The following is a 10,365-nucleotide window of genomic DNA, read 5'->3' as shown; positions in this document are numbered from 1 at the left end:
GTCCATTGAACCCACTTCTCTGACCACCACCCCTCTTAATCTGACCCGGAGACTGCCTCACCTGCAACCCCCTACCTCTATTATTATTCTGATGGTAGCCACCTCTGTTATTATTACCTGGAGGACCAGATGTCCTCGAAGAACTAGATTTTGGATATCTGTTATAAACACTTTCAACCCGCTTGTACTGGGTCACTAGATCTGCAAAATTCCTCACAACAGATTAGACATTCTTTTAGCAATCTTATCATTCAGACCTCTCTGAAACTTAGCAGACAGAAACTCAAGAGTCGGCAACACACCCCTATAATTAGCAAACTTCACTAACTCATTGAACTTCGCCACATAGGCATCAACAGTCATGGTACCCTGTACCAATTTCTCAAACTCACCCTGTTTAGCTTCCCGAACATCCCTGGGAAAGTACTCTTCATGAAATAATCTTTCAAATAAAGCCCAGGTAATTTCTTCCCCCTGAATAACAAAAGGCTGAGATGTAGTATACCACCACTCGTGGGCATCTCCCTCGAGCATATAAATAGAATACAATAATCTTTGGGGATCCTGACACCCCATAACCTGAAATATCTTTTCCATACCCATCAACCAAGTAGTCACTACCTTCAGGTCCCTTGACCCCTGAAATGCTGGCGGTTTATGCTTTCTGAAAGAAATGAGCCTCTGCTCGTCAGTACCAACAAATACTTGCCCAGCAACTCCAGCAGACTGAGCAACCACAGAAGGATCCACAGAAGGCTCTGGGATATAAGTAGGATCAGTAGTGTGACGACTAGCCTCCCCAGAATGACGACTAGCCCCACTCTCCTCCTGCTGAGGTGTAACAGATGGCGTACAGGTATGAGTCTCCATAGTCGTATGTGGAGGAGAATCATCCCTCTTGTTCTGAGCCCTCTCTGCCCTCATCTCATTCATAAAGGCATGCATCATATCCTGATTATTTTTCATCAGGGTCTCGGTCATATTTCTATTCGCTGCAGTCTCTTCCTGTAGAGCATTCAGAACTGCAGTAATAGGATCTGGTGCTACTAAACGACCTGCACCTCGGGTTCCACGGCGACCTCGTGCCCTACTCATGATATCTGTACATGTAACACAAAGGAATGAGTTGATCAGACCCACACTGAGGAATCACATATGCAGTAATCATAAACAGTTCACAAATAGCTATGCAACACAAAATACAGTTATGCATTATCAGAGTTCCCTAACACAACTGCTCTGATACCATAAAATGTAACAAGGTCAACAACAATTTGTCAATTTACCGTTTTATGTATTTCGACTTTCTATTCAGGATTTTCACTAATCCTTCCCTTTAATTCTCATTTAACTTATGAATATTTAAACTTAAAAATGTGAGGTGTTATAAACACCACCCCCAATAAAATAAAATTGTAACATTTATCACGTGGCTAGCGCCAAGGAATATACTAATCCACATGTCATCTTTCCTTTTTTACTGATAATTAACTTATCTACATCACTATTAATTCACCAAAACAAAATACAAAAATGAAAACTTATTATTGCACCATTAATTCACATCTTGAACCATGCTACACACAATTACAAAATTCTCAACTTCTTCAAAAGAGAGTTTATTATCAATGAATGAGGCTCACTGCCCCAATGCTAGACAATCCTTTTCAAAGTTTATTGTAGGCGCTCTCCATGCACCCTATGAGATTTTGTCTGGGTTCAATGGATTCACCTTTCATCTAGTGGCGGAGCTAGCGGCCTAATTAACCCAGCTAGGGCTAAGAAGAACTTAGCTGGTGCCAAACACTATAGTCCATCCTACAGAATAGCTACTGTGACTTAGCCACGCTTAAAACGTGACTAATTTTCAAAAAATAAGCTAGAGTTAAAGCACCACCAGCTCCATTGTGGCTCCGCCACTGCTGGCGCCATCTATTTTTTGTATGTTATTTCTAGAGTAAATTTTCCATTACCCTTTGTATTCTCTTTGGCCATGGTGCTTGATTCCATGGATGGGGTTCTTGATGAATTTCAAAACGTTTGCTTCCTTCATCTCCAAATGTGAGTGCTAAAGTTAAAAAAGAAAGAAAGAAAGGCAAGAGATGACCATGGTTAATTAAATTATGATGTTGAAAATTAATATTCGTAAATACCAAAACGATAATAATGATGTAGCAACGAACAAGGAAGTAAGAAAGAAGTGAAGCAAAAAAAATAGCATGACATAGAGGTTATTATTATTTTTTCGTTTGGAACCATTGTAATGACCTCTTGTATGATACTACTCCATTGCAATAATAATTGGATTAAGAAAAAAAAAAGAAGGCAAAATGATAGAGAAGAAGAGAAGAAATTGCAATAATCCGAATCCGAACTCCCAAAAAATAAATATAAAAATATTCTAATAATCTGCAATCTTTTATTTATTTATATATACATTATTTTATTTTATTTTTTATTGTAGGGACTACTCATCTTCTGCTATTTAAAACTATCCACACCAAACTTAAGAAAAGAATACGATACACACTACACAAACACAAAACTACTTCTGATCGAAAATCCCCCAAACCGCAATGCTCTTTCCACTCCTGACTCTGTTCATGTTTCAGTCTGAGTGAGTGCCCTTTTTAACGACCCGCGCTTCTGTCTCAGACCCTTGTCCTTATCTCTCTCTCTCTCTCTCTTTCAATTATGCAGCCCCGTAGCAGAGAAATGCAAGGAATCAACTCCCTCTTGAACTCTTCTCAAATCTCTCTCCACGACCTCCACAACAATAACAACAACAACAACAACAACCAGATCCAAAACACTCACATGAACCATCTCCACCAACACCAACACCAACTCAACCACACAACCCCTCACTTCGACCCAACTTCCCACGATGACTTCCTCGAGCAAATGCTCTCGAACCTTCCATCTTGCTCCTGGCCAGACCTCAACCCCAACAACAAACCCTTGTGGGACCCAAATCCCTCCAATTCCATCCACAACAACAACGTCAACGCTCACAATCTCAAGCCCTCAGACCTCTCCGACGAAACGCCGCCGTCTAACTCCGAGAATGTCGCTTTCCCCTACGACGAACACGCCACGTTGGCCTCCAAGTTCCGCAACCACCAGATCAGCGCCACTTCTCCGACAACCAAGGCCGCAGCCGCCGCTCTTATGCTTCAGCAGCAGCTCCTCATGTCCAGAGGCGACTCTGGTCTCCTCCAGATGCCGCTGTCGTTGGGTGGAAACAACGTCGTTGACGGTTCATCCTTCAAATCTCCCAATCCGGTTAGAGGCTCGTTTAAAGGCCAAGACTTTTCTGATTCTGTTACACTGTTACTGAAATTTTTTTTTTTTATTAATTTTTATTTTTTTATTTTTTCGTTTTGGTAGGGTGGTGATGCTTCAGTTCAAGCTCTGTACAACGGGTTCGCGGGATCTCTCCATGGCACCGGTCAAGCCTCTAATCAGACTCAACATTTTCAACATCCTCAGGTTTGAACCTTTTTTTTTTCTTATTTAGTTTCACTATGAGTTGTTGTTGGCAGTTACTTTGGCCTTTATTTTTTTGGTTGTGTTGTGTTGATTTTATTTTATTTTTTCAATTTTTGAATGGCAGGGGGGTTCGAATCAGATGCAGGGGCAGAATTTTGGTGCTCCAGGTGGTGGGGGAGCAACGAACCAAGCTCCGGCGAGTGGCACCGCCGGTGGAGCCCCGGCTCAGCCAAGGCAGAGAGTTCGGGCCAGGAGAGGTCAAGCCACGGACCCACACAGCATCGCTGAAAGGGTACTGTGTTTCTGTCTTTAATTCTTGGCTTCATTTAACATGTTTAGATGCGCAGAAAATTGAGCCCAATAATTTCAACTGTCATTTTCGATGGAAAATATCCCTTAAAAAACGTGAAAAGTCAAAATTTTCAGAAGAATAATAAGCTTTTAATAGTTATGGTTTATAAGTGTTAAGTCTTAAAAATAAAAAGGAAACGCCATTATAATAGTTCACAATCGATTTGTTTTCTATACGTTTCTTGGAGGCCAAGCACAAACAATTATGGAAATTATTTAACATACTGAAATTATATTGTTTGTGGCAGTTGCGAAGGGAGAGAATCGCAGAGAGAATGAAGGCTCTGCAGGAACTGGTTCCCAATGCCAACAAGGTGAATACCCGTTTACCATTTTTTTATTTTGTTAATAATTTTTATATCACTAATTCCAGTTAATTAAAACAAATTGAAATTAAAGCAACAATAATCGGCGATCTTGGTGGGCACTTTTCTGCACAGTAATTTTGGTATGTAGTGTAGGGGCTATTGGGTCCTCCCGACAAAAATGGAGTAGTAGTTAACGTCAATTTTTTTTTTTTTTTTTCTTTTGGTACAAAGTTGTTACTGTCATGTATTTCCATGTTAGTGTAACACGGAAAGTGTGGTTGGTAAGTAACGTCGCATTCTGGGGTGCTTTGAGCGTTTGCCTTGTCGGCTCATCATATGCTTCCGTGCGTTCTTGAAATGTTAAGCTGTATAGCACAGCTGCACAGAGGCTTGGTCCCAAAACGAACAATGATCACTGGTCACAGCAGGGACCAAGTTTTTCAATTCTTACTTTCGAGTAATATTGAAGGGTAGTTTAGTCATAGCACATAATATTATTATTATAATAATATTAAAAAATATATACTAACAATAAATGGGTCAAAATCCGAAATTGAAATATTCGTTTGGTTTGTGGAATGACAGACAGACAAGGCATCCATGCTTGATGAGATCATCGATTATGTGAAGTTCCTGCAGCTCCAAGTCAAGGTGCGCTTCCTGCGTTTACTACCATACTCGTATTTTTTTAATCTAATCTATATTCCTCATCAACATCAAGTACTAGCATATTTAATTATCGAATTGTTTATCGAAAGGTCTTTAGTATGGGCTTCTGGTTATAAAATTCCACTGACGCCTTCCTTTTATTATATTTTAAAATTGCATTGTTGCTTCGGTTACAGGTTCTAAGCATGAGCAGATTGGGTGGTGCAGCTGCTGTCGCCCCTCTCGTTGCTGATATGTCCTCTGAGGTTATAACTGCTTTTCCATTTTCATTTACTAATCACCCCCAAAATAATTTATAGCTTTTTCTAGTCCTCCAAATAGAAAAACCATAATAATGCTAGCTTCAAAAACTGAAATTGATTTATTGACTTATTTTTCTTTAAAAAAAAAAAAATTCCCTCGTCCATTGTACATTCATGCCTACTTTTTCTCAAAATATAATTTAAAGATTTTAAACAAAAAATCAAATTTGTTATTATTCTTAAAATAAATAATGCTAAATTTCACCTGTTTTTTTTTTTTTTTTTGAATTATTACCTTACAATACTACCATTATCAACCAAACTTGGAGGAACAGAAACTCAAGAACCATTAAAGAAAGGGAAACGGAAAACATAAGAGTGTTTCCATAAGAAGAAATAGAAGGAATAAACAAAATGTGGAACACACTGGGCACCACACATCAACATGTCGGACATACGAGTCTTTCTCACACACTCACCAACCCACTCAACATTTCACTTGTCCTTGGCTTATATCAATTCTCAAATTCTTAATCACCACAAAACGACAATCCAAAAGCAGCACGCGTGCTAACTTTCTCAGATTCCTCTTTCTTTTTTCCCCTTTTTCTCTGTACGTTTCACTTTACGTCTTCTTCATCCTAAAAACAACAGTCACGTGACGGATTTGTCTTTGTAGGGAGGCGGTGATTGCATCCAAGCCAAAGCAAACGGCAACAGCAACGGCGGTGGGGCCCTCCCTGGCAACGCAAACGGTAATCAAACGGCGGCGTCAACCTCAAACGACAGCCTCACCATGACGGAGCACCAGGTGGCCAAGCTCATGGAGGAGGACATGGGCTCCGCCATGCAGTACCTCCAGGGCAAGGGCCTTTGTCTCATGCCCATCTCCCTCGCCACCGCCATCTCCACCGCCACGTGTCACACCAGGAACCCCTTGATCAACAGCACCGCCGGAAACCAGATCCCGAACAACAACGGAGGCGTCGGAGGCTCCCACACGAACCCTGCCGTCGCATCCAACGGCGAAGGGCCGTCATCTCCGAGCATGTCCGTGCTGACGGTGCAGTCGGCCGTCGTGGGTAACGAGGGTGCCGTCAAAGACGCTGCCTCCGTTTCGAAGCCGTGATGACGGCGTTTACGTGACTTTTGGTGTGAAATAGACAAAGCAGACAAAAAAATACATAAAGTTGCAAAGGATAGAAAATGACGTGTGTATTTTTCTAAAATGGGGCCGTTAAAGTCTACGAAAATAAGGCGTCAGGGATACGGGAGTGTCGATCTGACGACGCCGTATTTACCTAGACTTTGTTTGGCTGATGCTAACTTTCAACCAACCAATCACAACTCTACCATGCCGATTACCCACTTATGTGTTTTTGTTCGTTGTTTTTATATTTCTAATGGATTCCTTTTTTCTGTTTTTTTTTTCCCCCACCTCATTTCCCTTCTGAATAACAAGGTCTGTCGTGCATTTGCGTTTTCATTTTGTTATGTGTTTACTTATTATAGCTGCTATTATGAAGCCATAAATTATGCTATTCTATTTAGTATATTTCTCACGCGGTGTAGATCTTAGATAAGATTTATCTTATAAGTGTAAAGTAATTAATTGTTCAAGGAAATGAAAATGAAACTAATATTCATGCTCAGTAAAAATAAAAGAAAAATTCACTGAAGAAGTTGCATTTTTGAACAATTAATATATAATTTCATCAATACATAATAATACTAAAGTTGTATGATATGATATTCCTAGAGCCTGTTTGGATGAGTTTTTCTTTTTCTTTAAAAGCTGCTTTTTTTAGAAAAAAAACATTTCTCGTAAAAAGTCTGTTTGGATACCTGCTTTTAAAAAAACAGAAATCATAAAAAAAAGTCAAAAACTAACTTTTTTCGGAAGTTAAAATTTTTAGCTTTTACAAAAAGCAGAAGTCAGAAGTCAAATATTTTTTTCAAAAATCAAATATTTTTTTAAAAATTTAAATAGCTGTAACTTTTATAGAAAGTACTTTTAAACTAAGAAAGTGATAAAAAGAATTTGCTTCAAAAGTCAATATAAACGACCCTGGTCTCTTGGATTACAAAACAGATTTACGACTTGATTTTTTATCTAGTTCAGATCTTTCTTCTAAAGAGTTTTCTATCTAATAATTTGTCTTTTTCTTATAAGTAAAAGATAGGTCAGACAAGTTTTTACAAAAATTCTTATAATGAAAAAAAATATTATAATAAAAAAATATAAAAGTCAAAAGCTAGAGAAGTTTTTGTAAATTATATCAGTTTTTTTTTTAAGTAAATAGCTTTTAAATAATTTTTAAGCTAAATTTTTTATATAATTATCAAACACCTTTTAACTTTATTTCTAAAACTCTTTTTTATAATTTTAATTTAAAATTAGCTTTTAGTTTAAAAAAAAAATAGGTGTCAAACAAGTTAGTAATCAAATTTGAGTGACCCGTTGATTCGTTCAAACTTGTTTGGCTGGTTTTATTTTTTCTTTCCTTTTTTTAAAGATAATTACTTAGAAAAAATGACTTGTACCATTTCAATATCATGCATGAAGGGATAAAGTACATTGTGATGTTAAAGTACACTTATTATTGAGATATATTATCAATTTTCAAATTTATGTTCTTATGTAGCAAAAGCTTATTTTCTATTTTTTTTTTCCTCTAGCTATTGTTTTAGAATTTTGAACATAAAACCCAACACAATAAGATGATAGCAGATGTCAAAAAATCTTACCATATTGGTATGGGTTGTGTTTTAATTTAAAGTTTTTCTGATAAAGATGAGAGTAAAACTTTAAGTAGAAAAAATAAAGTTGACATGCCACACAGTTAAAAGAAAAGTATATATACGACAGCTTAATTATTAGTAGTTAATAATTATGAAATAATTAGGGATGAATGAAATATACTTTACCGAAAAGTATCGGCAGCTTTAGTTAGTAGCTTGTTCTTGTAGTATTATTATGGGGGCTTTTTCTTTAGACTTATTTTATATGATCTAAAGCTGTTTGCTTCGTGTTGCGGGCGTTGGGGTTTGGACTTTACGGGGGGAAAAGGGAATCAAAATGCACCCTTCCCGCGAGTTAGGTTTATGTCAACGGGGGGTATCATGCCTTTAGGTTATTTAATTAGAAACAAATATATCTCTCTTAAGTTTTAATAAATTACGACTATAATATACTTTAAATACCTTTATGTGCCTACACAGAGTACAATCTCACGTTTCGGATGTTAAATTTGGTGACATTGGTGGTATGGGTTAGCAGTAGCACTGACAATAGCATTTCGATGATTCTATATTTTTGTTTTGGCTTCTTACTTTCAAATTTCAAGAACTAATGGATAAAGGCATTACAGTGACAGGAATCTGCTTATTAATTACAATTTATATACAAAAAAATATATTAAGATGTTTTGCTATGATTTTTATGATGATAAATTAAACTCGGAACTATGAACTGAAAGTCAGAACTTTCCCAGCGGTGAGAACCTCAATCAAAATCCTTCCGGACTGAGAAGACAATAATCATGCGACGACCTTCTTGCTACATGAATTTCTCTAATCACCGACTGAAAGTAAATAAGATAACATTCACAATATATATATATATAATCATTTTTGCACTTGCTTTAGGTACAGTAACTACAAGTGTATGATTATGATTCTTAACATTTAATACTTTCATTATTTATATGGTTATGATTTTCTGCATTTAATGCTTTCAAGTATATATATGTCAAGTATTTAATTACTGCACGTACAGCAGCTGCAAAATATATATATATATATATATATATATATATATATATATATTTATATTTATATATATATAATTTAATAAAAAAAAAACTTGTTTTTTTTTTTTTGTAAATAAAAAAAAAACAAAAAAACTTGTTGAACCAAATTTCTCATCTTCGTATTTTCTAATCATATAGAAATATGCATTATAGATGTGACCGATTAATTTATGTCATAAGTTTTTTTTTTTTCTTTTTCTTTTGGTCAAATGATACCAGATTGAGAATAATCAATTTATTGCATGGAGCTCGTAATTGAGTCAATCGACCATAAGTTGCAGGAAACAATTATTAGAAGTTCTGGTTGACAATTCATGTTACAATATTTTTCAAAAGTTCACGTTTGATATATAAAAATATGAATATTTTACGTTTTTCTACTTAAATATTTTAATAATTATCCTAATTACTTAAAGAAAAAAACATGAAATGTTATTTTAAGTTTTCTAGACATTAAATGTGTTTTTTCAATTAATATTTTTTATTAAGAAGTTTTAATATGATTTATTAAAAAGATATAAGATTTTCGTATCAATACAATTTATTACTTGAAATAAATAAATAAAGAGGAAGTATCAATGAATAATGCATCTTTAAATTCACATATCATAGTAAGGTTCCGGCAAAGAACGTACCACTGGTTATGCATGCCAAAAAAAAAAAAACCGCTGGTTATGTCTACCAAAACACGGAAAAAAAAAGAACCACAAGTTATGTGGTGAATATAGAATATCTCAGGTATAAACAAAAGAAAAAACTACTCTCATGTTATTTTGGTGATAAATTTTTTTCCTACCTATTCATATCCATGTCAATGTAATTCTATTTTTAAAAAAATCACAAGTTATGTGGTGAATATAGAATATCTCAGGTATAAATAAAAGAAAAAATTACTCTTATGTTATTTTGGAGATAAATTTTATTTTCTACACATTCATCGATATCAATATAATTCTTTTTTTATTTTTTTATTTTTTATAAATTAATGGGTCTCATGCATAGTTATGCTTATGATAAAAGAAAATTACTTTCCTACCACATGACATTAATAAACCCATAAACAAACTTGAAAGTGGGGATTTTCAGGAAATGTAGAGTATGGTAGTACACGTGGAGAAGAGGGACCAGTAGGAGCGTGACAATAGGATCCTTGAAAACCTATACACGGCCTACGCGCATTGTGACATCATCCCACTATCTCCATACCAAATTTTCTAATAGGATAAGAACAATAATTGGTTGACTCAATAATGTAATTTAAATTCTAAGGGTTTATGTAATTTAATAATACATCAATGATAAACATAGTTAAGTAATGGGAAAAATTAGTCTTCAGCCACATAAGATAGGGTTTATGTTCCAGAGACATGATTCTTGTGTTTTATTTTATTTTATTTTTTTATAATTATATGGTCCCATCATATGATTGTGAGAGTAGTAGGAGATATCTTCTCTCCTATTGATGGAGATTAATAAAGCCTATAAGTAATT

At 35.5% G+C, this 10,365-nt stretch overlaps 2 protein-coding genes across 2 annotated transcripts; one reads left to right on the top strand and one right to left on the bottom strand.

Moving 5' to 3' along the window:
* Positions 1–213: 213 nt before the first annotated feature.
* Positions 214–924, bottom strand: LOC133288283 (uncharacterized). The gene is made up of 2 exons (XM_061486007.1): positions 796–924; positions 214–726 (listed from the first exon to the last, which is right to left on the bottom strand). The coding sequence occupies exons 1-2, from the start codon at positions 922–924 to the stop codon at positions 214–216; spliced, it is 642 nt and encodes a 213-aa protein (XP_061341991.1).
* Positions 925–2,526: 1,602 nt separating this feature from the next.
* On the top strand, positions 2,527–6,529 carry LOC133288285 (bHLH transcription factor RHL1-like). The gene is made up of 7 exons (XM_061486008.1): positions 2,527–3,285; positions 3,391–3,492; positions 3,617–3,784; positions 4,092–4,157; positions 4,737–4,802; positions 4,997–5,065; positions 5,742–6,529. Exons 1-7 carry the CDS (start codon positions 2,695–2,697, stop codon positions 6,189–6,191), a joined length of 1,512 nt encoding a protein of 503 aa, XP_061341992.1. The 5' UTR covers positions 2,527–2,694; the 3' UTR covers positions 6,192–6,529.
* The last annotated feature ends 3,836 nt before the right edge of the window (positions 6,530–10,365 follow it).

This window comes from Gastrolobium bilobum, unplaced genomic scaffold, assembly GCF_033153095.1.
Source record: "Gastrolobium bilobum isolate Gb01-03AN ecotype WA unplaced genomic scaffold, APGP_CSIRO_Gbil_v1 utg15364, whole genome shotgun sequence".
Taxonomy (NCBI): Eukaryota; Viridiplantae; Streptophyta; class Magnoliopsida; order Fabales; family Fabaceae; genus Gastrolobium; species Gastrolobium bilobum.
The sequence above is the reverse complement of the archived record's forward strand: the minus strand, read 5'-3'. Positions and strand labels throughout refer to the sequence as shown.

What these genes read in the sequence shown, in the direction of transcription:
- LOC133288283 (XM_061486007.1), bottom strand. Translation starts at nt 924, where the DNA reads ATGAGGGCAGAGAGGGCTCAGAACAAGAGGGATGATTCTCCTCCACAT. An exon ending in CTAGTCGTCATTCTGGGGAG is followed by an intron (nt 727 to 795) that starts GCTAGTCGTCAC and finishes GTGGTTGCTCAG; the next exon opens with TCTGCTGGAGTTGCTGGGCA.
- LOC133288285 (XM_061486008.1), top strand. Translation starts at nt 2,695, where the DNA reads ATGCAGCCCCGTAGCAGAGAAATGCAAGGAATCAACTCCCTCTTGAAC. An exon ending in CCTTCAAATCTCCCAATCCG is followed by an intron (nt 3,286 to 3,390) that starts GTTAGAGGCTCG and finishes TCGTTTTGGTAG; the next exon opens with GGTGGTGATGCTTCAGTTCA. An exon ending in AACATTTTCAACATCCTCAG is followed by an intron (nt 3,493 to 3,616) that starts GTTTGAACCTTT and finishes TTTGAATGGCAG; the next exon opens with GGGGGTTCGAATCAGATGCA.